This window comes from Sodiomyces alkalinus (assembly GCF_003711515.1).
Source record: "Sodiomyces alkalinus F11 unplaced genomic scaffold SODALscaffold_1, whole genome shotgun sequence".
NCBI classification, from domain to species: domain Eukaryota; kingdom Fungi; phylum Ascomycota; class Sordariomycetes; order Glomerellales; family Plectosphaerellaceae; genus Sodiomyces; species Sodiomyces alkalinus.
The window spans coordinates 2,562,212-2,587,091 of record NW_021167079.1 but is presented as its reverse complement, the minus strand read 5'-3'; the positions used below and the strand labels follow the sequence as shown (position 1 = coordinate 2,587,091).

The 24,880-nt window shown below is 53.3% G+C and overlaps 7 protein-coding genes and 1 non-coding gene across 8 annotated transcripts; 1 reads left to right on the top strand and 7 right to left on the bottom strand.

Annotated features, from left to right (window-relative positions):
• Positions 1 to 2,115: 2,115 nt before the first annotated feature.
• Positions 2,116 to 3,813, bottom strand: SODALDRAFT_319152 (TIP49-domain-containing protein; the record flags this gene model as incomplete). The annotated part of the gene is made up of 4 exons (XM_028609433.1): positions 2,116 to 2,248; positions 2,407 to 2,738; positions 2,806 to 3,573; positions 3,670 to 3,813. The coding sequence occupies 4 exons, from the start codon at positions 3,811 to 3,813 to the stop codon at positions 2,116 to 2,118; spliced, it is 1,377 nt and encodes a 458-aa protein (XP_028470290.1).
• A 427-nt stretch (positions 3,814 to 4,240) lies between these two features.
• Positions 4,241 to 6,419, bottom strand: SODALDRAFT_326640 (hypothetical protein). Its single transcript, XM_028610219.1, has one exon. The coding sequence runs from the start codon at positions 6,008 to 6,010 to the stop codon at positions 4,538 to 4,540; it is 1,473 nt and encodes a 490-aa protein (XP_028470289.1). The 5' UTR covers positions 6,011 to 6,419; the 3' UTR covers positions 4,241 to 4,537.
• A 557-nt stretch (positions 6,420 to 6,976) lies between these two features.
• On the bottom strand, positions 6,977 to 8,161 carry SODALDRAFT_287766 (transcription initiation factor IID). The gene is made up of 2 exons (XM_028608578.1): positions 7,960 to 8,161; positions 6,977 to 7,813 (listed from the first exon to the last, which is right to left on the bottom strand). The coding sequence occupies exons 1-2, from the start codon at positions 8,018 to 8,020 to the stop codon at positions 7,356 to 7,358; spliced, it is 519 nt and encodes a 172-aa protein (XP_028470288.1). The 5' UTR covers positions 8,021 to 8,161; the 3' UTR covers positions 6,977 to 7,355.
• SODALDRAFT_354636 (hypothetical protein) lies at positions 8,053 to 9,530 on the bottom strand (the record flags this gene model as incomplete). The annotated part of the gene is made up of 6 exons (XM_028613747.1): positions 8,053 to 8,229; positions 8,710 to 8,840; positions 9,068 to 9,096; positions 9,170 to 9,219; positions 9,283 to 9,316; positions 9,469 to 9,530. The coding sequence occupies 6 exons, from the start codon at positions 9,528 to 9,530 to the stop codon at positions 8,053 to 8,055; spliced, it is 483 nt and encodes a 160-aa protein (XP_028470287.1).
• SODALDRAFT_t37 lies at positions 8,348 to 8,434 on the top strand. The gene has a single exon. It is a non-coding gene; the product is annotated as a tRNA-Cys (tRNA).
• Positions 9,531 to 9,599: 69 nt separating the features above from the next.
• On the bottom strand, positions 9,600 to 11,681 carry SODALDRAFT_266383 (SOK1 protein; the record flags this gene model as incomplete). Its single annotated transcript, XM_028607484.1, has 1 exon — positions 9,600 to 11,681. One exon carries the CDS (start codon positions 11,679 to 11,681, stop codon positions 9,600 to 9,602), a length of 2,082 nt encoding a protein of 693 aa, XP_028470286.1.
• A 7,000-nt stretch (positions 11,682 to 18,681) lies between these two features.
• SODALDRAFT_326635 (hypothetical protein) lies at positions 18,682 to 22,633 on the bottom strand. Its single transcript, XM_028610218.1, has 3 exons — positions 22,068 to 22,633; positions 19,309 to 22,002; positions 18,682 to 19,211 (listed from the first exon to the last, which is right to left on the bottom strand). Exons 1-3 carry the CDS (start codon positions 22,218 to 22,220, stop codon positions 19,119 to 19,121), a joined length of 2,940 nt encoding a protein of 979 aa, XP_028470285.1. The 5' UTR covers positions 22,221 to 22,633; the 3' UTR covers positions 18,682 to 19,118.
• Positions 22,634 to 23,265: 632 nt separating this feature from the next.
• On the bottom strand, positions 23,266 to 24,554 carry SODALDRAFT_326634 (UBA domain-containing protein Ucp14). Its single transcript, XM_028610217.1, has 2 exons — positions 24,066 to 24,554; positions 23,266 to 24,003 (listed from the first exon to the last, which is right to left on the bottom strand). Exons 1-2 carry the CDS (start codon positions 24,318 to 24,320, stop codon positions 23,443 to 23,445), a joined length of 816 nt encoding a protein of 271 aa, XP_028470284.1. The 5' UTR covers positions 24,321 to 24,554; the 3' UTR covers positions 23,266 to 23,442.
• Between the last annotated feature and the right edge of the window lie 326 nt (positions 24,555 to 24,880).

Genomic DNA, 24,880 nt, shown 5'->3' with positions numbered 1-24,880 from the left:
ATGCCGAGGCGAGTCTCCTGCTTCTTTCTGCTGGGTCAAGACTCTTGTCGTCTATCCAAACTCCGCGTCGATGGCCGTCGTTTTATTCGGTTTGGCGGTTGTTGTATGTCTTTTCTTATCCTCCTTCTTCGTTCCCATGCCCCCCGAGATTGGACAGTGATAATCCCCTTCCCGGTTTTCTTTGTGGCTTCGGACGCAGCAACGTTTGGATCCCCTTTCATTCGCGTGGAGAAAGAAAGGCAAAGCAAAGAGACGGAGAGGGAAAGAGAGCGGTATAGGCAGGAGCCCGATGCGAAGTTCCTGGTTGCTTATCCTCCCTTCTTCTTCTTTTCTTATTGCTAGCACCTTTTCACTTCGTTTGACTTGTCGTTCTTTGCTTTTCGTCTCGGAAGCTCCAGGGACCGCGAGGCAAGGATGGACCTGTCGTGTCTGTGTCTGACTTGAACAATCAACTACCCGCTCTCTGTAGGAAAGGAACCATGATAATAGTGGCAGTGACTGACAAGACTGACAAGGGGGAACAAGAAGCGACGAGTCCGAGATGATGTGTAGGAAGCGAGTCAAAATAACACGACAAAGTAAGAGGTAACGAGGACGGACGCCGGACGAGGGACGAGGGAGGAGGGAGAACGGACGAGGGTAAAGAGCAAAGGAGCATACCTTAGAAACGAAGAAACTTGAAAGAATCCCCCCGCTATGTGCCTCGAGGCGACGGAGTCCGGGCTCTAGTGGCGGCGTGTAGGGCAGAGTGAACGGCTTGGCCTCTTTCTGTTTCTGATTCTCTGCCTCCTCTGTTTTCGTTGTCCTATTTCTTTTCGCTCTTTCCTTGTTCTTTGCTTTCTTGTTACCCTCTCCCTGCTTTGCTTCAACTCTCTATCGCTTTATCCGCTGCATGTGCCTTCTGTTTTTCTTTCTACCCTCTCCTTCCTATTCTCGGGCTTCCTCTCTTTCTTGCGTCACCGATTTCTCGTTCTCGTTCTCGTTCTCGTTCTTGTTCTTCATTATAACATGACCCCCCCTTCTTCTCGGACCTTACCTGCCACCTTCCCCCTGTCCTTTGACCGGGAAAGGTGAAACCGTAACAATGCTCAGCTATTGTGGAAAACGGAAATGTTGGCATGTCGGAGAGCATCCATATAGACTGGAATGTGGCGATGCAAATGCCCTCCCACATACAAACCACTTGCCGGAAACAAAGACAATGATGGACAATCGCCGAATCTAGTTTAGTTGCCTTCTTTCACTCTCTTCACCCTCTTTTAACACTTTCTATGCTCCCTTTGACCCCTTTCTTCTCCACGTGACAGGGGTCCCTTTATTCCCTTTCTTCCCTCGCCCATTCCACACTCCCTTCAGTATGAACGGATTCGACAAGATGATGTTGAAAGAAAACAAAAGCTCCACCCGGGTTGCTTTATTTGGGAAACGACGGGCGCCAACCACTCATTCATTCTTCGTGGTTGAATATGGATGGGATATACTATATGTCTCGGACACAGATACCATAGGGACTGGAAATGTCTTATAAGCAAAGAGTCTTCTGCAAACGCAGAAACCACTCCGCCCATTACCTTTTCTATCATCCATCTACGTCGTACCATTGACCCATCAACAATCCTTTCTGACGATCAGAATGCCCGCCTATCCGTTCTCATTCGTCCTCCACCCGGCTTCCGCCTCTCAAACCAGTCCGGTCGAACCAGTTGGGTTGATTTGATCCTGAGATGAAATACCATACCCTGTTTTGTGACTACCTGCAATTCATTTGACGCCGTTAAACCCGTTGTTTTGTACAATATACTGGGAATTGGCGCTGTCAACTTTTCTTTTCTTTTTTTCTTCTTCTTTTTTTTTCCCTTCCTTCTGTGGCCGATTTCCCCCCCATTCGTTCCGTTGCCCCTTGGGCCTTTTCTTCTTTTCGACCTTTTGAATCCTCAAAGTTCCGCCACGACGCAATCAAGGCAGGAGACTGGGAAATGAAAGGACCCGAGAGTCGAGTCTTTTGTGTGCTGCGAATGACCCGTGCATTACATGTCGACGTGTGATTTCCGACTGATCAAAACGACCACGCCGCGTAGTGACGGAAAGTCATACTCCGTAGTCGCCTATATATTATTACGAGATGTAGCCTTTGCCGCTCTCCTGGGACAGGAGGGTGGCGCTGCGCCGGGCGTCGACGAACAGGTCCTCGCACTCAGCCACGTCCTGGACATCAATTTGGCTTCGACCGTTTGCCTTGGCCAGAATGCTGTGTCGTGGGTTTCGTCAGCATACAGCTTTGCAATGTAGTAACGAGAATGTCTCGGACGGGAAATTGCTCATGGGTATGACAGTCCGGAAACACATTGAAAGTGGCTCCTCGAACCACTCAAGTGGGAAAACAAAGATGAGGGCCAAAATAAATACCTTGCCGGTGTTAGCAATTGCAGACAATAACGCAGACTGATGCGGACGCCGTGCTCTGCAATCTTGTCGATGGCGGCATCCGTGATGGCCACGCCCTCGGTGGTGGACCGAATGCGAACAATGCGCTTGATCTCGTCGGCATCGTACGGCGTCGTTGGAATGATGAGCAGCCGTGCTAGGAAATCTGTGGGAATGCCGTGTGCGGCCACGATCTCGTCCGTCCCACGGAGCGTCGCCATTCCACGGTTCGACGCTAGCACCACAATGGGTGAGATGCTCGATTCCAATGCGCGGTTCAGGTACGTGAAACATTCGACATCGAGCATGTGTGCCTAATGCATTGTAAGCGGGGGAAAAAAAGGAAAAAAGGGGGGGAAAAAAAAGAAGAAGAAAACGCACCTCATCAATAAACAAGACACCCGGCACAAGCTCGGCAACACCCTGATCGATGTATTTGCTGACAACCTTGTTGATCTCGGCCCGTAGTTTCTCGGTAATCTCGGTCATCTTGGGCTTCATAAGCTGGCCCATCATGCTCATGATATCCTGCCCACCCTGGGGCCGCGCATTGGCCACGTCAAGATCGTGCAGCGTCACGTCTTGCACAATCTCCTTCTTCTTGTGCACTTCGCCCTTGGGGATCGGCACGTACTCCTCGGCCTCCAGGTCGAACTCGGTGGCATAGGCATCCGACCGGCCGACGCGCTTGCAGCCGCCCGTGTTGGCCTCGATGTAGACGACGTCGCCGACCGAGACGCGCTCCTTCTGGATGGCCTCGTATATGCTGGGGTCGAGCCGCAGCTTCTTCTGGCCCTTTGCGCTCTTAAGCCCGATGAGAAGCGTGCTGATGGTTTTACCGTAGCCGCCCAGGGGGTTCTCGGCCTCCTCCGGCGTCAGCTCCGTCACCTCGCCCTCGTAGACCTCCTTCGTCTCCCGGACCTTGAGCCCGATGGCTCGCCTGAAGTTCTCCATCAGAATCTCCGTCTTCTTGACCTCGGTCGAGTATATCTCGCTGCCGACGATGGGGCAGAAGGGGATCTTGGTGCCTAGTTCCTGGCTGATGGCGAGCGCGAGCGCTGTCTTTCCCGTACCCGGTCCTCCTGCGAGAAGCACACCACGTCCGGCCATCCTCTGCGCCTTGATCAAATCAACCACGACGCCGCATGCCTAGGGCAAGTAAATCTTATAGTTAGCCAACGCCGACAAGCCAACACACCCACTCCCGTCGACATTGCATCCGTTTCCACCGAGATGCGAACTGACCTCTCTCGCCGTCTTCTGGCCGACAAAGCCGGCCGCTTGCTTATCTGCAGTCCCATCTGACCTCAACCCCAGACCTTTGATGTGCGTATGGGCCGCCGTGCGGTTCTCCCGATTGTTGCCCTTGACCTCGCTGATCTGGACCATCTTGGCGGACGGAAGACGCGACTGATCGTTCGACTGATTGTTCGAGACAGTGACAATCAATGGGCGAATTCGTGATAGCTCGTAGAGTAGGTCTTCGGTAGAGGGTTCAGTGGATACGTATCGACGGATGGGATGTCGGGATTTGCGCGAGGTGGATTGGGCAGGGAGCTGTTGGTTGATGAATGGATCTTGGAAGATTTTGGCCAAGGTAAGGTACTTTGCGATTGACGATGATTCAGGTAGAGTTAATGTACGTACTTCTGGACAGTACCTTACCTTACCTACCTAAGGTACCTTAGGTACCGTACCTTACGCGGAGGATGTACGTTTTACCCTTGTTTTCGACCCACCAGACTAGTGTTCCACGTGACTAGGTGACTCCCTGGCGTCATTGTCATGGGAGTTGAGTTGTGCTTCGTTACGTGTGTCTTGGACTCGTGATATTCTCGCAGAGAAATCTGTTCGGATTGCGTTCACGCAAATCTGATGACAATGGGCAACTCCTTGCGAGACATGGCCCTCGAAATCCGGCTAGCCGTTTCTGACCAAAGTTAACAAGGACTTAGGTGTGATCCAAGTGCTGTTACCCCTTCGCACCTAATTTGCTAGATGAGCTGGTTAAGGCGGTCATCATCATGCTTCTAAAGTTTCTACACCGTAGCCTCTCCTGCGCCTATAGCCTTTTCCTCTGACTTTTACTGCACCAGGCCACTTGGCCAACAGGCTAGCCCCTCTGCGGGGACCTCTTGCTCATGTTCAACGCACTCTCTTCATCCTCATCGTCAGTGCTGTCGTTCCGATCCACGTCCATCAACATAGGCACGGCCTCCGAATCGCGCACGTCACCCGCACCACGCACGTCAGCCCGAGCCGCCGCAGCCGCCTCGATGTCCGCCCCCTCGTTCTGCTGCAGCGCCTTATCCTTGCAGAGCACCATGTACAGCGCCCCACCGATGATGAGCCCCGACCCGACGAGGCTTGTCCACCCCATGGTCGCGCCGAACACCCACCGGTCGAACGCCGCCGCGAAGATCATGTGCGTGAACATCATGGCGTTCGCCCGGTTGGACCGGTCCACCCTTAGCCCCGCCGTCATGAGGAACTGCATGATGAACCCCATGAGGCCGAGGAACACCAGCAGGGACCACTGCCGCGCGCCCTGCGGCAGCGCGAACCGCAGCTCGGGCTGCCCGATGCCGAGCACCGGCGCCATCGTCAGCACGGCCAGGCACATCACCGTGCAGATGGTGGCGAAGTAGTTGACCGAAACCAGGGCGTGCGCGCGCTTGCCGATCCAGCGTATCGTGGCGTAGGCCCCCGCCGCGCCGAGGACGCCCAGGAGGTTGACCCCGACGGCCTGCAGGCGTTGCCCGGGCGTGATATCCTGTCCCGTGTCCGGCCCGCCGCCGCCGTCGTCGGGACCCTCGTGCTCGGGCACCAAGCCCGAGAAGAGGGAGGCGGGGCGGGCAATAAACACGACGCCGACAAAGGCTACGAGCGTCCCGACCTGTTCCACCCGGGTGAAAGGTTCGCGGAAGGCGACGTAACAGGCGATGCCGGCGATGCTGGGGGCGAGGAAAGTGATGACGGTGGCTTCGGCCAGCGGGAGATACCGCATCGAAGACCACAAGCAGTAGATGCCGAAGAAGCCGGAGACGCCTCTCACGAGCAGGAGCCATCGGACCTCCTTGGCACCGAATGGAAAGTCCGGTGTCTTGGTCCACCACATGTAGATGACGGCGCCGAGCATGGTCAGCGACTGCCGGGCGAACAGGACCTGGAACGGGTGCATCCCTGCTTCGACCTGGAGCACCCGCGCTGCCAAGTTCATCAGCGCGCCGAATAGCTGGGATACCGCTACCAACACCACACCGCGGTTTTGATCCCAGATGTTTCGGAGAACTTTGACGACCCTCGAGGACAATGTCGGTTGCAGGGCGTACGCTGGATGGCCCTCGCTACCTCGAACCGGAGATGTCCTCCCATGGTGGAGGGAGTGGACGGACAACCGGCGAATAGAATCAAGGTCCGCCTGGCCCGAGAATCCCTCTGCGAGACCCTCGGATGCACTGGGGAAACTGTCGTCGTCAGAAAAGCCTTGGTTAAAATTGTCCGGGGATACAAGAACATCTACATCGTTGTCCGAGTGGGTGGGATTGATGGAGCGACTGGCCTCGCCAGTTGTTCGTTTAGGCATGTTGAAGGCGATTTCGACAAGGTGGATTCATGCTAGGCAGCTGTACCTAGAATGCGCTGGGAGAACGGAAGTCAAGGTATCAGGACTACACTTTCTGTGCAATTTTGGGGAGGGGAGGGAGAGAGAGAGAGAGAGAGAAAAGAGGCCCAGAATAGTTCGGCCTTGGATGATCTAGGTAAAAAGCGAAGGATGAGAGCGGAGATCAAAATCCGCCCAAGGTCAAAGCAAAGGGTATCCGGTAGGCAATCCACTAAGTAATATGTGGATTACGGAGCATTATCTAAAGTGACGGCAAGGCTTCCTCCGAGGAGATCGCTTAATTGGGAAGCGCTCATAGGTGGTCTTGGTGTGCGGTGAGGGGAAAAGAAACCATTAAGAAATCTTCGAGGTGAATATAAAAGCTTCATCAGCCTTCTTTTAGTGACCCTTCCGTCATCTGGAATCGTGATTGCGTCTACTTGGGTAATATGTGCGGACTGAGTTCGGGGCCGCATCTGTTTACAGTCGGTTATTGGCCCGAACGATCCGATATCGGGGTTCGACTCCGGGGGAAAACAGACCGAGGTGGGGAAAAGCGGCAAAGCCTGAAAGAAAAAGCCGGACTGTAAAGCGGATCTCATGTGTCCCGCGTTATTCCCCGCGACCACCTGCCTCCCGAGGTAAGCACTCTGCCCGCCACAATACTACCTTGTCAATTTGCGACCGGGTTTTTCGAACGGTAGGTAATTAATTACATGGACATGAGACAGAAGACATGTGCATGGCGCCGCTGATAGGTAAAACGCGAATCCGAATCGTTGATTATTGTAACCTCTCCTGGATTTCACGAGGACTCTCCGCGCTTACATCTCCAAGCCAAACTTGGCTTATGTACCCTCTCAGGACTGGATTATTCGACCAGATTGGTACCTGCATCGCGGTCTCCCAGGGGTGAGAACACGAGCCAGTCTACCGTAGTCAATTTTTGAGACTGTTGCGCATCCTCTTTTTCTATTCTTTTTTCTTCTTCTGCCCTTCCCAGCGGAACGTACCACATGACAGAGTATACTTGAGATCACGAGTCCTCATTGTATCGGTGTGGGTTTAATTCATATCATACATACATAGTATGAGCCCAGTCTCTCAATCTCAGGCACCGGACCGCATCCCGATAAGTACCCTAGCAGTTAGTTCCCTTTGCCAAATCATATTCAGTGGTGGTAGTTGCGAAATTAAATGTTCAGGTGTGTTCCCCAACGCCAACGCCGTCGCTATGCCGTAAGAGGAGGGGCGAAAAAAACGGGGGAGAAAAAAAAAAACCGCCCCCGCAAAAAGGGAGAGATAAGAAACCGTAGCATCGTGAAAGTCAGGGCTTCCCCCGCCGCGAAACAGGCTCCGAAAGAGCATCATCAATGTCATCAGCCTCCCCCAGCTCCTCCTCATCTCGAGGGCCCCGCGACCCGTCAGCGGCCCCCTCCCCGCTCGTGCCGTTCTTCTCCGACGCGTTATCCCGGCGTCCCCCTTCGCCCGCCGACGCGTCCTTCATCAGCACCGCCTCGTCGTCCTTGGTGAAGATCTTCTTCGCGTTCTCGATCTCGCCTTTCTTCTGGAACACCTCCTGCACTTTGCCCAGGTAGGCCGGGTTCTTGCGGAAGGCAAACTCAAAGTCCTCCCACTTGATCTTTTGTCGGCCCGCGTACGTCGCCATGCGTGCCGCTTCGAACGCGGCGCCCTGGATGAACTCGGTGACGATCTCGTCGAGGACCCGTACCGTCTCGGGCAGCGGGTGGCGCACATCCCCGTGTGCGTAGAGGAGTTGGGCAACTGCGACGGACGCGAGCAGGACTGTCAGCGGAGTGTCCCTCTCTCTCTCTCTCTCTCTCTCTCTCTCTCTCTCTCTCTCTCTGCGCGCGTGTGTGTCTCTCCTTGGGAAAAAGCAAGAGTCGAACAAGGGAAGGAAGGCCTCTTACGCTCCTGATGCGAGAAGTTCATTTTCCCGACATTTTTGCCGGCGCGAGCGCGAGGCTCCATGATGTGCTACTCTCTGCGTGCGACAGAAACGGCTATGGCAATGTCTTGTTGTGCGAGGATGATAACAAGGTGTGCTGAGAAGTTCTGGCTCCGAACAGGAAGTCGCCGATTTCTGGCGTGCCTGTGTAATAACGTCTGTTGGTGGTTTGTATCTCCAGGAGCTTTTGGGCTGGGCCTGGAGCGAATTGCGTGGATGACCCAATGATTAGCTAAGCAAAGACAGTGCGTCAGTCCAAGAAGTTCCTTGCAAGCCTTCGCCTGATAACGTTGAGCGCGAGAGGGGTCCGATTACTTAAAGGCTCGGAGAAATATCGTTAGTAACCATCGGTTCCGGTAGCTCAGGGGTAGAGCAATCGCCTGCAGTTCCTCGGAAGAGTTAGCGATAGGTCAGGCGTTCGAATCGCCTCCGGAACTTTCTTTTTTCACAACTCTTAGAAAACGTTATACGAATAACTCCCATTCTTTTTGCTTTTTCTACCCCCTTTTTTTTTGGTTCTCTCAGTCTCGACTTACGTGCTGCTTATCTACCGGCACGTTTAGTTCATTCGTTCCTTCATTTATTAGAGGCATACTCGTCTTTTAACAAGACAAAACGGAACAGAAACGTCGGCAGGAGAATCATCGATGCCGTAGAAAAGGCTCAGTTCTCCTGACCACTGGTGATACTATTCTGATCGCCCTCGACTAACAACAATCTGTATTGACACCGGGCCCCAGAAGAACGGACCAATACTCCGTAGCAAATCCAGATACACCTTCTGCCTTGATCTGCCCTCGTATATCAAGAACTCAAGAGTCAGCTTCCTAGCCCTCCAAATGCCTCGCCATGCGCAAAGCAGGGGAGTACAGCAGGGCGAAACCTCGGTGTAGTTTCACAACAACAAACCTCACACCAATAAATTGCGAAGCATTTGAATATCTCATTGTCGTCGCGAAGGCTCTGGTCTACCTCTACCGCCGCTATCGCCACCACTCCCTCCCCCTCCCTTCTACCTTAACAGTGCAGGCCGGTATCAGATGCATCACAGAACATAAAACAAAAAATACCAATGAATATGGACACCGCAAGAGAAGCCCTGGTGTCGCACTCTCCTTATGTGCCTTCCAAAACGCCAATAGGGACAACAAGTTTGTAACCTTAAGTCCAACCGTTTCCTGGTCCATTCGCCTCCCCCAAGCATTTGACCCAAAACCGTGGCCTAGAGATGAAATCGAATGGAAAGAAGGGGGAAAAAAAAGTATTAGGTCATTGCTCTCAATACAAGGTCGAGCATGGTTGCATACGAGATGCCGTGGCTCAAGTCCCATAGAGCGAGCAATTATGATTAAAAACTTCGTACAAGTGCATGATATGGGCGCGTCGAATAATTGGTTCATGTCGGGGGAAGAGTATCATGATGCAAGACGCCGGTGGTTACGGCATGTAAGTGACAAGTGATCGTTCGCACAAATCGTCACTTGCCGACCTGTGGCCAGCAGGCTTACACGCAATGTGGTGCGAGGGGAGCATGTTGGAAACAGTATTCCTTCGGCTGCATGCAGCCGTGCTGCAATAGGACCGGAATGTTCCGGCTCGTGCTCAAATCTGGTTTGTGCCGGGTTGTACGTCGCTCCCCAGGTCGCCGTCCACATCACCCGCGTACGCCAGCTGCGCCCAGACCCTCCAGTGCAACACTCCCAGGTGTGCTAATCGAGTTGCCATATCCTCGACGGCACCATCTCCACGGGCTTCCCTCCCGGAGCCGTCGAGAAGCGACCCGGGATGAAGCGATGAATGGAGCGAGGAAATGCGTAGCTGCTGTTGATCGCGGTCGCCGTCCCAGACTCGCCCAGTGGCGTTGCTCCGGCTCGCGGTAGTGATAGAGAAGAGGGTAAACCCCGGAAGACCTTTGAATTCGCGCACGCGGCGCTGCAGCTTAGCGAGCAGACGGGCGTTGAACTGGTCCTCAACTTCACGGAACAGGGAGCTCTGAACATCGGTGACGTGGGATTGGAGTTTCGCTTCAAAAGCAGGAAGCATATCGGACGGTGCATTGGTGTATCGGAAAATTTGGAGCGCGAGTGAGGGCGCTAGAGCGGCCCAACGAGATTTGTGTCCTGACTCGACCGGGGACGTCTCAAGGAGGGCGATGAGAGAATTATATAGATTTCGTGACTTGGCCTTCGCCTCGGCCGCATCCGGTCCGGCCGACGCCTGCGTCTGGTGCACAAAAGAGGAGCGTGGGGAGGACGTGTCGGAGCCGGCGCAGCTGAAAGCCAGGCTGGAGGGCCGAGAGGAGCCTGAGTAGGAAGAGGCGTTGGCGCCAAAAAAGCTACGCGATCGAGAAGCGGCGTGATCTTCGTCTGGGCGAGCAAGAAAACCGGAGAGTAACGAGCTGACGGAGCGACTGACCCTTTCGAGGTCGTCATAATGCCGCATGCAAATCTCGAGATTGATGGCGTCGAGCATGTTGGAACGTAGTCTCAAAAGACGCTCCTCGTCGAACACGAACGTGGTGGGTATCTCCTTCTCGTCAACCGAAGGCCGCATCAACCGTGCGAGGCCCTCGAAGAAAATGGCCATCTCGCCGAAAGACTGCGCGGCGGCCGGCGACACGGTGCCCCGATATCTCCTGCCCGAGTCCCGGTACCAAAGCCCGGCAGGAGTGATGTCGAAGTGGCCTTCCTGCATCTGCCTAAAGAAGAAGCGTTGTTCGAAGAGGACCGTGTCTTCTATGAGAATGGGCCGTAAGCTGCGGATCTGGTGGTTGGCGACGTCGAGTTTCATGGCCTCGAGCACCTCGAGCAGCCCCCGCAGGCCGCGCACTATCTCGCCCATGTCATTGTTGCGGTTGCCCTTGCTCAGCTTCTGGTACATGCGATCGACCCATTCGTCTCGCATCGGGGCGCAGTGGGACTTGAGAACCCCAGCTAACCAGTACGCGAGCTTCTCGAGATCGGCAGTGCCCTTGTTAAACTGTTGCATCAGCAGCTCCACGTTGAGGCCTTCGTTCAGGTGGACCCGATCTCGCCCGGGCACGAGGGTTTGAATGATGTCCTTCACCGTCTTCAGCAGACGGGGCAGACACCAGTCGTCGCGGTAGCCATACGTCTCATAGAATCCCTGTCGGTCCAAGACAAACATGTTGAGTTGCTCATGCAGCGTGTTCCAGAAACGCTCGGTCCTGGCCCCTTTCCTCTTGCCCTTGTCGCCCTCCACATTCGGTCTGAAATGCAGCTCGGCGTCGAAATTGATGTCATGACGAAGCTTTAGGTTGCTATTGATTTTCGATATATCCAGTTCACCCATCGTCGCCTTCGTCACGGGAGGATCTAGGGGCAAGGACGGTTTTGGCTTCGTGGCGTAAGTGTGGTGGCTGAAGTAACCGTCGGTGGACGCCGTTGGGCCGCCAACGCTCGAGCTGGTCGAGGCAGCGCGTGACATCGGCAAGCTGGGTGTTGGCGGTGTGGCCGCATTGGAAGAAGGGTTAATATTCCGAGGCAGACCTTGCGGCGCCTGAACGAACTGCGTTTCTTCTTTCTGCGACTGCGCGGGCTTTATGGTCGTGGGCTGATCCTCCGTCTCCTGCGTGGGCTCGTTCTCATTACTAGCACGAGCCGAGGTAGATAGTTGTCTCCTATTGCTCTCGATGCCGCCACCGGCGCCCTGTTTGCTTGTCATGTTGGAAGTCGCTGGAGGCTGCCGCCGAAGTCCCCTGGCCAATGGGGCTTTCTTTCCCTTTTGTTTTTGTTCCCCCGAGGTGTGTCCTAAAATCAGTTGTCCGCTGGCGGGCAATGGCCGGGCCTACAGAATGGCCACGAAATGTTGAGGGATGTTGAGGGATGATGAGTGTGATAAAATGGGCGTGACTGCTTCCAACGAGCGGCTCTGCGCTGACGTTGTACAGACAGGAAAATCGTTCGAATGGAAGCAACAGTCGAGATGCCCAGATGGGAGAGCTGAGGCAGAAGTGCTGCTTATTTTGCTAGAAAGATAAAAGGTGGTCAGTCAGAGCGCTGTCTGCTGCTGCAAACGACTGGGATGCGCGAGAAGGATGGCGGGGACGAATCGTATGCGACTAAGGATGTGGCGCCGAATACACTGGGGAGGACATGAGCGTGTCTCGTGAGGGAGAAAAGTGCAGGAGTAACGGGTAATTGCAGCAAGGGCTGTACGAGAAGGGTTATTGGGCTCCCGTCTGTGACCCGGAACAGTGCTGATACTGGGAGGGAACGAGACAAAACCCGAAGCCGAGCCGTTGGGCGCCGCAGGTTTGTCGAGAAGGGCACGGGAAAGTCCGAGGGGAAATCGGCGGGAAAAGAAGGGCCGCGTGATCTTACTAGGTACTGATTCAAGCCCTGCTCAGATAGGCCTCTTTCCTCTTATCTGTCGCACCGCCTTCACAAGCAACACGGAAGAGCAGAAAATTTTGATGATGAATACTATGCGTTCCTTGGAAGTTGAGAGAGCGAGCGATGCCACAAAGTCGAGGAGCACGGCAGTGGCCGAGAGCGTTGCGAGGGCAAGGTTGTTTGCAGGCGCACAGAACGATGCCGGGTAGCCCGGGTATCTGAAGGAGTGAGTGCTGCAGGAAAGACGAGGATTCGCAGAGTTTGTCGGTAATCTGTTTGCCTCTACGTCGAGACAGAGCGGCATAAGCCGTTGATATGGGTGGTGATGGAGAGGCGATCGGCCTAGGTGATCATCACTCTTGTGAGTGAGACATGGACGATGTAGGTGTAAGAAGAAGTCGGGCGCGTGAGGAAAGCAGGGGAAAAGATAGATAAAAAGGATAGAGCGATATAAGAAGACTGGCGAGGAACGGAGAGGCAGGCAGGAGGGAGCAGAGGAGAGGAGAGGGAAGAAGAGGCGAAGAGACGAAGAGAAGAAAAGAAGAAAAGGGAGTGGAGGGTCAAGCTCAGGGATAGTCAAGGATAGAGCAGTCCGAGATGAGTGACGATCGATCACAAGTGTCAGGTACCGACGCGTTGGCTACCCGGGCATGGTAGTCAGGGGAGGGAGGGCCAAAGGGCAAGTATAAGACATATCAATACCTTACTATCTTGGCGTACATGAGGTATGGGGGTTACCTTGGCATCTTTGTACCTTGCCGTATATAAACGTGTGTACGTTTGTACCTACATTTAATGACAAGAGATGCGTGGGGAATGGGGAGAACATATCAAGGGGGGAAAAAAGAAGAAGAAAAGGAAAAAAGCCACTATACTCTTGGCGCACAGTGAAGGAAGGGGTTAAGACTGAACGGCTAGTGCAGAGTGTAGAGGGTGTGGGGTAATATCTTAGACAATGCATGTTGTCGATGAAAGGTACTGTGAAAGGGAGTGGCAAGGAGGGAAGCAGATTTGACAACCACAATGATAAAATAAAGGCACCTGAAAACCAAGACTTGAACATATACTTTTGCACCCTTTGAACTGGGGGCTGAGGCGAGATTGACAACCCGGTTGTAAGGTACCTAATGAACATGTCTTCATGCACAGATATTACCAGGCCTTGCTGGACTTCCCGTTACTACTTCGTACTTCTTTATCTTGTCATTCAGACTGAAGCTGCCTACTTTACTTTACTTACCTTACCAGGCAGCTATGTATGCGGTCTGGTCAAATTCCAACTACTGGCTCTTGGATAGACAATAACAGCCAGACAATCCAATAAGGCAGGCAGGCTTTGAACTATTCAACAGCTTCATTGGATCAGTTAATTATCCAATGAAAGGGCACAATAAGAGGAAGAAACAACTTCAGCAAGGGACACGGCAGGAGAAAGAGGGAGAGACAAAGAGCGAAGAGGGGGGTTCAACAGAGTACCTAAGGTACGAAGTAAGGTAGCATAATTTACACCTACCTTACCTTACCTAATAAACGGTACACCCTGTTCCCGAAATAGAGATCCCCGTCTTAGTGTACCTAGGTACCTTAGGTACCTGAACTAAATAAGGTAGGTACTTACACCGGGCCCTATGCTGCGCTGCGTACGGGACGGTATCTGACCGCTACAGAGACCACCCCAACCACTACGCCTGGAGCCAGCAGAGCGAGACGTTGGACAATAGCCAGCTGTTCTTAGCCCTTGGCAACGTGGCGGTGTGTTGCCACCAAATGAGTCCGCTTTATCAGATGATCTTTAGGGGGTGTAAATCGCCGGGAGAGTTGACACCGAGGGACCTCGTAGTCGGGGTAGTGACACCCGATAGGGGGCTTGCTCGTCGCAGGAAGGTCCACTTATTGTAATTACTTCGTTCCGTGTACGTTGTATTACTTTAAGTTCGTGCGTCCCTGGGAAGGCAAAAGCACTACGAAGTCATGGTGGAAATAGGCAGCATCCACAACGGGAAAGAAGATATCAGGTAGGAGGATCATATGGGGGGTGCAGAGGCAAAGGGCCGACACCGTTAGGGTATACGAAGGAACATCCAAATATACTTATACCACTCTTTCGGCATATCCATCTCTTAATTACAGACTATGGCAAGAATAGAAGCATAAAATGACAGCGTCTCTTTGCAATTATGGTCAATATAATAGCGATAGCACCAGGATTCGAGTAAGGACAAAAAAAGAAGAAGAAAAAATGAGGGAATCGGGGGTGGGGGAGGGGTTCAAATTCCGGGACCTCAGGTTCAGCCACGTTAGTTCAGCTGTCCCCAGGGGACAAGTGGAAGCAAAATGTATATATACTGAGGTACCTACCATTCTGGGCCAAGAGCCGAGCCTTCCCCCTTGGAGTCTTCTTGGGTCACGTTTCGCCATCGTTGTGGCCAAGGGCGCACATTTATTATTACAATGAATGGTTCGATAATTGCTTTCTGTAATTATCTCGCAGATACAGTCCCACGTATGGTCGATGACCAGTACTACCTGGCGCCTTATTCGCAGGCCTCCTCGATTGTTAAGCAGAAGAGATCGACGTGGCCAGGAGAGAAGTGGGGATGGTAAACTCCTATGGACTTGGTGAAAAGCCATGGTGGTTGGAGGTGAAGAGAGAGTAATAGGGGTTCAAGAGAAAGTATCCGTACGTACGAAATACTTCGTGAAGTATCCAAATCAAATTGCATCGGACATGTCCGTCCATGCACAGTTATAAGAAGTCGAGCACGGTGGATCTCAGGGGTCGTGCTTCCTTCCCATGATAGCATACATCCCGAGAAATATACGAATAGGTAAGGTAGTGAGCGGTGAGAGCCGGTGCTAAATAAGGCGAGTTTCGCCTCGCTGAATACGGCACCTACCGACCTCATAGGTATCCGTAGTTCTGAATAGCCACGCCGGGAAATCAGTAGACACCACTGACCCAGACGCCGATGCCCGCCTTGTCTCCACCAACTCGCCTGTCGAGGACGGTATGCATGCATGCAGCGTCTGCATTGGATTTGGTTTGGTCTGTTTGGTTTGACACCAGTGTGGTTTGGGTTTGCATGTGCGAAGAACGTACAACGTACTCGTATGTGTACCGTATGGATGTACCTCTTGCATTGCGATTCGTGTTCGAGTCGTTGCATTCCAGGTCCTCGTTTCAAGTCTGACTCGGGAAACTAAGGTACCTAAGGTACCTAAGGTAAACGGTTGGTACACGTACAACGTACTTACAAGACTGGGGTTCCCCGGCACGCGGCTCACCCCCTTGTCTTGGCTTTGGAGCAAAAAGAAAGAAGAAAAAAGGAAAGGGAAAATAAAGGCCGTACCTCTGTACAGCGTGCACGCATTGTTAAGGTAGTGTACCTTACTGACCTAACCCAGGAAACCTGTACCAATACATCTTGAAACCCAGGCAGGCCAACGTCTGGTCTCCCAAAGCAAACACCACAAACAACCAAACGCCACGCCCTGCTTCAATATTGGGCTAATATTCGTACCATTACCGATCTCTCCTCGAAATACGCACCTTATTACTGATCCGTTGTAGCCACCCGTTGAAACTCCCCGCCTCGTTCTTCGACCACTCGAATCTGAGCTTATGGACGGGTGCCGACAGCCCATCCCCCCTTTAACCCGACACCCTTTCTTGATATACCTTACATTAGACAGCCATGGTAGACTGCGCATATACCCTCGACAGGTCGCTTCAATAAGGCGATGCTCCTCTTGATTCCTATACAGTCACCTGAGTCCATGCTCTGGGGGCCATGGCGGTCAAGGCGTCGCCTCTTGCCGGAGTCGCACAAAGTGCATGCATGCATGCGTATTTATTACTTTATTCCTTACGGAGTACAAATAGCCACCACCGCAAGATGACAACCAACTACGAACGAAGCACTCGTACGTGTAAAATGCACCAACCGGGCAGGAGTCGTCCAGGCTTTTCCACGTCGCATTGCTTTCCTTCCTCTTTGGGAAATTCTAACGAAGCCAGCGCCGTACTCGATTACCGATGCACACTCCGGGTATAAAGCAGTTTGGCATGCCTTGCCGTGTAACTATCACCGTCCGCTATGGCCGCCTAAGCCCCATCAAAGCGCCGTATTAGGTATACGGATGTCTGTACAGATATTCGCTCTCCGATTACAGCTGGGCTGTGGTGCACCAGATGGACGTGCCGTGACAAATGCATCTGGCCGAGAGTTCAACCACGTCTGCTGTAAAAGGCTGTGTGTAGTGATCATTTGCCACTCGACTCTGCTAATTCTTACCTAACCCCTTCTCACACATACATATATACATATAGAGCATCGTTCTGTGAATTGAGGTATGGTAATAATGCTTTAGGTCCATCATCTATTTGGATTGCTTGACAGTCATGTTCGGACGAGAATGGAGAAGCCGTTCGGAGCCGAAGACGCCGACGAACATGCGAGCCCGCTTAAATCCCCCGGAGCAGATGTTCCGTTTTTTGGAATACTGGACTCCTCGAAGTTTGCCTTCCTTCATCCCCGCTTTGGTCATCGATTACACGTCGCAGAAGGGCTAGCGACCCACGGTCGATTCTGCGCTCTTGGCTAATCGGGGTCGGTCAGTCAAGAAACGGGATGGTTAGGCTCTTCAGGCAGTTGCCCCCTCCACGAGTAAACGGAATAGGAAAGGCATGTCGGATGGTGGCAGAACGGCTCTACTCGAGCTGGGGTCGAAACTGCCACTTTGCTTGCATATATATCGGTATCCAGTATGGAGTACGAACCTGGGGACATTCGGAACCCCATGATCCGTTATCATGTCCATGGCCGCTCGGTCAGTAATTATCTGCAGGACAAATAAAATATGCCGCGAGCAAACACGATTAATCGGTCGTGATTGTGTCGTCCCCCCGCGGACTCGCATTTGCCAGCCACACATGGTCATCTTATATGAGTCGAGTGGCCCAGTTCCAGTTTGAGAGATGGGTCAATTGTATCGATTAAACCCCCAGCCCCCGGGGGAACCCCATCTTTTTGAATGCCTGGACCGTTTATTAAAGGCGGTACTAGTACTACGGAGTAGAGTGCGCAACGCCTGACTATTATGCTGCATGCCTTGCCACCCCTTTTGAAATCCAGGCTTTAATTACGAATACTTCGTACTTTGTATGTATCAAATCGCCAAGAGTCCGCATTTTCATACACCGACCAATCCGGAAGTGTGTCCCGGATTAGGAATCCTTCTAGAACGCACTAGACCCTTCTCGACAGAGACTCACAGCCAGCATAAGATAACGATTGGCTAGTGGTGGGCCCACCGAACACCACTGACATCTGGCTCGTGATCCTTGCTACTTGACGAACCAAGAATGTAAGAGGATTGGTTTAGCAGTTTAGGAATAGGCGGACCGGTCTCCTTAGGAAGCAAGAGGTCTTTGTCCTTTTCTTTTTTTAGAGTCCTGTGCAGTCCCCTTCTTAGTACTATCCTGTTGTGTTGGATGCGTCTAAAGACGCTGTTTTGGTCGCTTCTATTTGGTATACAAAAAAGAAACGCCTCTGCCTCCATTCGTTTTGCCCCTCTGTCGCTCATCTTTTACGCGTACGAATACTGGCCAATTTTCAAAGCATTGTTGCATAGAGACACGCTGGCTAGGTCTTAGGATATGCGGGTCAGGATATGGTGGCAATTCAGCCATGCATTGTGAAAGAGTTTATTGGAATTACACCTGTTTTCAGGGATAGACAGTGGGTGTATTTGCGGCACCATGGGTACAGTAGCTAGCAGGAGATCTGAGATGATATCGATACCGATTTTAACACAGTAACGCCAAATGCTTATCGTCTGACTGGGAAATTAAGCATAGACGCCGTCATTAGTCTCACAACTGCTCGTCGGACCAACTCGTAAGACCCCTAGTCCAGACGAACATCATGCCGCAGTAGTAGCTCTATGTATCAGGATGATGTCCTGAGAGATGTTCTGAGAGATGGGCAGAACGTTGAATGATTTGCAGTTTCCACCTCACGCATCCAGAGGCCCTATGTCAGGGGTCCATGGGCGAGTGTACGGAGAGATGCCGAAGACCCTTGAATTTGCCATCGACCAAGAGGAACGGTCGAAGATCAAGACGACAGTCAACTACGTATCACTCGAGGGCGTTGAGACAGAATGATAACTGAAAGTGGCGAGGGGAGGGAGCCCGCCGCACGCATCATCTAGACTCTGGGGCCTTTAACCAGAGCCATCCGAGTAGCGAACTGACATAGCTGGTGGAATGACATGTTGACGGGAGTACGATCTACTACTTACGACATCGCCATGATGATATCTGACCCCGGCCAAGCGCCGACTAGAATGGCAATTGATTGAACAATGTACTGTGTCCTCGACCCCCTTAGGCAGGAGGAACCGGATTATTTCCTCATATCTGGGCCGTGGCGCTCATATACAGGCATCTATCCATTCTATCCATCATATCAGTAACCGAGCAGCCAAGAAAGCTCAACTGGGTGCTTCGACCTGCCCGGACCACTCTCCGCTATCATATATAAGACAAGGAAGAAATTGCAAAAGAAGCTCTCCTCCCTTCTCCTCTGAATAATTTGACTGGGAAATGATATATAGCGAAGACACGAAGGTCATGGATATCCAAAAAAAGAAGAAAAAAAGAAAAAAAAGAAATCACATAACATAGCACAATATTCTCCTCGGCCAAGTCGTGACTTTGCCACCTACCCACCAAGAAGAAGACCTCCCCTGTCACCAGGCGCTACCTGGGGCTCAGGGGACTCTTGCCAGGCCCGACAGCCTTGCGCAGCTTCTGAAGCTCATCTTCCAGCCTCCGCCTCCTGGCTTGTTCCTCCTGCAGCGGTCGTTAGTATCCGGTCTCCCTCGCCCAGGACATAAGAAAAAAAAGGGGGGGGGGGGATAAAAAAAAATTGGAGGACGGGGGGACTTACTCGAAGATCCTCCTGAAACTTCTTCCGTTCCCGCTTCATAGTCGCCCTGAATTGCTCGCTCAGCATCGATGCGCCGGCACCAGGCCTTGCACCCGCCGAGCCACCCGCTGTCGGCACGGCCCGCAGCCTCTCGGCATCGAGCTCTTCCTGCAGCTTGGCCATCTTGTCGTGGGCTGTGCGAGCCTCCGCGTCGATCCGGTCCCTCAGGCCCGCGACCTCGAGCTCGAGCGCCGCACGGGCGGCCAGGGCGTCGTCGAGGCGCGTCTCCACCGCCAGCTTCTCGCGCTCCGCCCCGATCGTCTCCGCCGTGATGATCTCCAGCTCCTTGAGCGTGGCCGCCAGCTCGTCCTTCAACGATTCCACCTCGGCCTTGAACTGGCCCACCTCGGCCGAGTTCTTCAGCGCCGCCGCTTCGACGGCCCTCTCCTTGCGAGAGCCGTAGGCGCCCTCCAGCTCGGCCTGCGCAATGGTGAGCTCCGTCTTGAGCTCGGCGATCATGATGTGGAACCTCTCGATTTCGTCCTCCTGCTCCTTGACCAGCTTGGCCTTGGCGTCCGCCTCCTGCTGCTTCTCCTCGACCGCCTTCTCCGCCTCGGCCAGCTTGGTCGAGAGTGCGGCCACGTCCTCGTCCGCCTTGTCCAAACCACTTTCCATCTGCTGGACGGTCGCGGTAATGGCCGCCATTCTGGATTGGATCGAGTTGCCCTCGGCCTCCAGCGTTTCTATCTTGGCGTCGCGTTCCCGCACCCGCGCCTCGGCCTCGGCCAGCTTGGTCGAGAGCGCGGCCACGTCCTCGTCCGCCTTGTCCAGACTACTCTCCATCTGCTGGATGGTCGCGGTAATGGCCGCCATCCTGGACTGGATCGCTTTGCCGTCGGCCTCTAGCGCTTCTATCTTGGCGTCGCGTTCCTGAAGCTGCTCCTCCGCCCAGGAGACGGTGGAGTGGTTGGCCTCAAGCCTGGCGCTGGCGTCTTCCGCGTTCTTCAAAGCATCCGACAGCAAGCCTTCCACCCTCCTAACTTCCTGTTGGGACTCGTGGAGGAGTGTTCGGACCTCGGTCACCTCGTCATCTTTGGCTCGGAGCTCCGCGTCCTTGGCCGAGTCGGACTTGTTGTTGAGTTCGCGCTGTTGCTTGATCTGGCGCTTGAGGACCGATTTCTGGTCCTTCAGCTTCGTTGCCTGGGTGTACAGCCATTGCACTCTCGTCGAGAAGGAGGATAGGGTGTACGGCTCGGTGGCGTCCACGTCGTCGTCTCCGGACATGTCTTCTTCGTCGAGTTCTAGGCCCTGTTCCTGTCGCATCCTGCGGCGCTGCTCCCTCCTCTGCTGAATATCTGCGTATCCGTTCTGAATGATTTCCCAAAGTCCCACAAGCACAGCGTCGGTCTGGTCGACGACATCTTGTCTTTGGAGGGCGCCCGACGCGGACGTCTCAGCCGCGCGAGCCAGCTCCGCCTCCACAACCTGTAGAGACTTTTCTGCGTAGTCAAACTGGGCACCAAGTTCGACGTTGGAAGAGTCGGGAGGATCCGGGTAGTTGGGATCGATGGTGGCAAGGAGGTCTCTTAGCTGGGCATTCAGTGTATCGACGCGAGCCTCTGCTTGGGCCAGGGCAATAGAAGCGGTGGCGGCGGCCGACTCGGCGTCTCGAAGCTGTTCCGATGACCGAGTTTCATGGGTTTCTTGGACCCTCATAAGTCCCTGCTCTAGGTAGTGCAAATGGTTGTCCAGAACGGATCCGGGGTCCGGTGATCTCTCAGCATCGGGTGGTCCAGACGGTGGCGGCTGGCAGTTGCCCTTCTTCTCCGGATCGAGCCTCACGAGCGCATCCCGAAGAGACCCGCTGAGGCTCCCGACTCGCTGTTCGGCCTCAGCCATCCACCGTTGGCGCGTTGATTCTACTTCCCGAAGGCCATCAAGATCCGTCGACAGCATTTCAACCTGGGCAGCAAGTTGATCGTTCTCGGCCCGGAGCCGCTCATTTTCATCTCGTATCTGAGTAGTCTGCTCCCGTATGGGTGACCGTTGTGGAGGTTCGATAGGCAACTCCTTGGGCAGATTCGTGGCGAGACCGCTCCCACCGAGCCCTCGAACACCAACATGCTGGCCGTCCAAATACGCATCGTCGGCGGCCTCCATGCTATTTCGGTCTTTTGAGAAGGTGTATAGACTCTCAGGGCTGCCGGGTATGCCATGGTTAGGCGGAAGTCTGACGTTCTTTTCGGCCGACGCCGCCTTCTTGGATGCCTTGTGGGTGAGCTGAAGAATACCGGCGGTGTGTTCGAGAAGCCTCCTCTGCGGCTCCATCAAACGCTTCTCCAAATTCCACAGCTCGGATGTTAGCTCCTCGCATATCCTCTCGCTCTCCTGACGCTCCATTTCCGCCTCGCGCGCCGATTCGCTGTCCTGATCCGAAAAGCTCGGCCTCTTTCCCCCTTCCTGACTCTGGGCCCCGTAGAGCTTGGCAACGGAAATGGCAGCATCGCGGTATTTGGATTGGATGATCAAGTTTGCGCGGGTCTGTTCGATTCGTTGGGTCAAGAGTTGGCTTTGCTTCTTGAGATCGTCGACCTCTTCCTGCGATAGTATTTGGTATGTCTTGCTGTCGGATAGAGCGGTCTCGGTGAGAAGATGGACTTGTATGGGGTCATTGAGATCGACGAGCGCGGAGTCGCGAGGGCGATTTGTGTTCATCTGCACTAACGTGAGCTGCCTTGGGACGTTTGAAAGAGCAAATAGCTTTGGTACGGGTAACGAACTGAATGGTCATCCTGCGCGTCGCCTCGGAAAGCTTTCACCATCTCCTTGGTATATCCATCGGTCGGCATCCTCCCACTCGAGGCGTGCGACTGCGCCGACGGGATTTCCGGCCCATAGTCGTCAGGGTCCCTCATTGCAGAGTACCCATCCATGCTTGTGACTGGCCCCCCAAAACAGTCGCCCTACCACATTATTCAGGATCCACCGTCAAGAGAAATAATGCATAAAGTGTATGCTCGTTGCTGTTTTTCAAACTTGTAGATGGAAGAGTGGTTGAAACGTCGATTGCGCTTTGAAACTGTCGTCGATCGAGGAACTGTCCGAGGTTGCTATAGATAGTAATTATGATTTACAGAGGGTGGCTGAGGAGGAGAAGGAGGAGGAGGAGGAGGAGGAGGAGGGAGGCTGCTCAGCGAGGCAAAGACCGTATCGCGCTCCAAGACACAAGATTCGATAATTCGAAAACTAGTCAAAGGAACGAAAACGAGTTTGATAATCGCGAGGAGCGTTGAAAGAACTTGGGAGCCCACTAGATGTCGTGTAGAACCAGGGGTGGCTGGAAAATTGACTGGGTAATTAATTATCTTCCCGCCGTTGCGGGCGTCTTTCTCTTCCTGATGAATCCCGTATGTATACCTTAACTTATGTACCCCTGATGACTTCCAAAATAGGCCCATGTGCCCCTGAAAGCCCGCTTATAGGGTGGGGTGAATACATTGTACGGGGACCTGATCGGCATGATGTGGGAGGTGACGATTGGCAATTCAGTAGGCCGCTAGTCCCTATCTGGTGGCTCGTCGGTGTGGATAGGTACCTTACTTATGGCTGGGGTGGCTGGGGCGGGATAGGTGCCAGGTAAGGACCTCGCCAGCCTTCTTCTACCTTAGGTACAGTTGGATGGGAGAAGATCAAGATTTGCTGCTTTCATGATGATATATAAATATATAAATATATAAAACTGTCGCACTCGATACTTGTGAGAATTCACTACTCGAATCTTTCAAAAGTTCGCAATCTCGCTTTTCGACGCGCAGCTTGAAATCCACTGTCTGTTTATGCATCGATGCGATCCAGACGAGGAAGATATTTCCAGCCTGATTCAACCGCACTTCCTCGAATGAAGAGTGCGTGAAGCATATTGTATCAACCTTCCATTATATTGATAACCAAGGTACAACTACCTGCGATTTATCTGTGCTGGAGAAGACAGTGCAGCGGCGTCGGAATCTGGGGTGACTCTCGGAGCTTTTGATTGTGGTATATGTCGTATCTCTTTCTAGAAAATATGGCCTTTTATCTCCGCAGAGACTTTTTTTGCTCCCTCAACTCTGGACTAGCCGTGTTTTAGCAGAGATATAGAACGCCCGCGCAGTCCTATATCAGACCCCTGAGTTGGTCTCGCATCTCCTGAGGAACAGTCCGTTGCGTCGCGACCCCTCCATCCACGGGAACTTGTGACCCGGACGCGACACCTGTGTTCTCCCCCTCCAATCTTCTCCTCAGCCCTTCGAACTCGTCTCGCCTCCTCTGCGTCCTAATTCCGACAACCCATCCCGGCACCCTGCACTGCATCAAGGCTTCAGGGAGCAAGTCGTTCCTCCATGCATACCCCACAACCCAGCCCACCAGCGCGCCGAGCAAGGAGCCGGGCCACTGGAACAGAGCTAGCTGAATAGCCAAAGCGTAGCGGTACGACTTGTCGGAGAAGGTGAGGCTGGGTGATGTCTCGTTTGGTTGCTGGCTTGGCGATGCCGCCACGCGGTACCTGTACATGTGCGGGACGATGGCATGGTACTGCGCAAGAATAGCGAAGATGACGGGCGTCGGCCCGGCCGGCAAGTAATTGAACAACCCAATGGTCAGAGGCCGTAGGAAGAGGGACAGTAAGGTGGGCGTGATCAAGGACGTCAGAAGGAAGCTGACGAGAACGAACGACTGCGCGAACAGCCAAGTCAGAGCCGATGCGGCGACCACCAGATGTCCACAGGGTTACTCACGGCATATTTCCTTGGCCCCCACATCTGCTCAAGAATCCTCATGTTATACAATGCCATGGAGGCAAAGAGCACCTCGGTTGAGTTTGTGTAGCATAGCTGGTAGCTTAGCGTGCGCCAGAACTGACGGTACTGCCAGAAGTGGGTGTCCACGAGAATGTAGAAGCAATGCTTTACGTCGAATAGACTGGCCAAGGTCGAGGACGACACCAGCCCGAGGACAAGCGTACGCGTCACCGGCGCATTCGCGAATGACATGTTGGCGGGGCGGACGGTTGTGCGGACATTAACATCGTATCATGGAAGGCGGCAAATTGAAGTCGTTGGACCTAGACAGCTTCTTAAGACACGTCTAAGTGATGGATGTCCTCTGTGCTCTTGCCTGAAAAGGTCGCTCGATTGCCAATAGTTCGTACAACACCGTCAGCGATCGACTCAAAAGCGGTGGTCGCTGGCCTTCGCCTATGTTCTCGTCGATTCGTCAAGTCAATGGAGCCACCGTGGTCAAACCCAGCTGGGAGATCGAAGCCTCCGGCGGGATGATGCAATAGCTTCCGATATGGCTTACGTAATCAATCCTTAGTGGCTCTATGTGCCACAGCTTGTTAAACCGCCACGATGCACAATCATATCACTCTTGAGTTGCAATCTCGGGCCAAGGTAAGAAAGAAAAAGATGGTTTAAAAAAAAGGGCATAGCTAACTTCGGAGCTCCATTGAAGTGGAAAGCGCCGGAATATTTACGTATTTACCGTAGTGGTTGCTCATACCTTAGCTTCAAGACTTTGAAGACACTTTCCGGCCTACAACGAAGCGACA

Coding starts and splice junctions, on each gene's coding strand:
- SODALDRAFT_326640 (XM_028610219.1), bottom strand. CDS start 6,010: ATGCCTAAACGAACAACTGGCGAGGCCAGTCGCTCCATCAATCCCACC.
- SODALDRAFT_287766 (XM_028608578.1), bottom strand. CDS start 8,020: ATGGAGCCTCGCGCTCGCGCCGGCAAAAATGTCGGGAAAATGAACTTC. Junction 7,814..7,959: donor GAACTTCTCGCATCAGGAGC/GTAAGAGGCCTT, acceptor CGTCCGTCGCAG/TTGCCCAACTCCTCTACGCA.
- SODALDRAFT_326635 (XM_028610218.1), bottom strand. CDS start 22,220: ATGGATGGGTACTCTGCAATGAGGGACCCTGACGACTATGGGCCGGAA. Junction 22,003..22,067: donor ACGCGCAGGATGACCATTCA/GTTCGTTACCCG, acceptor ACGTTAGTGCAG/ATGAACACAAATCGCCCTCG. Junction 19,212..19,308: donor AGTTTCAGGAGGATCTTCGA/GTAAGTCCCCCC, acceptor CGACCGCTGCAG/GAGGAACAAGCCAGGAGGCG.
- SODALDRAFT_326634 (XM_028610217.1), bottom strand. CDS start 24,320: ATGTCATTCGCGAATGCGCCGGTGACGCGTACGCTTGTCCTCGGGCTG. Junction 24,004..24,065: donor GGGGGCCAAGGAAATATGCC/GTGAGTAACCCT, acceptor CTGTTCGCGCAG/TCGTTCGTTCTCGTCAGCTT.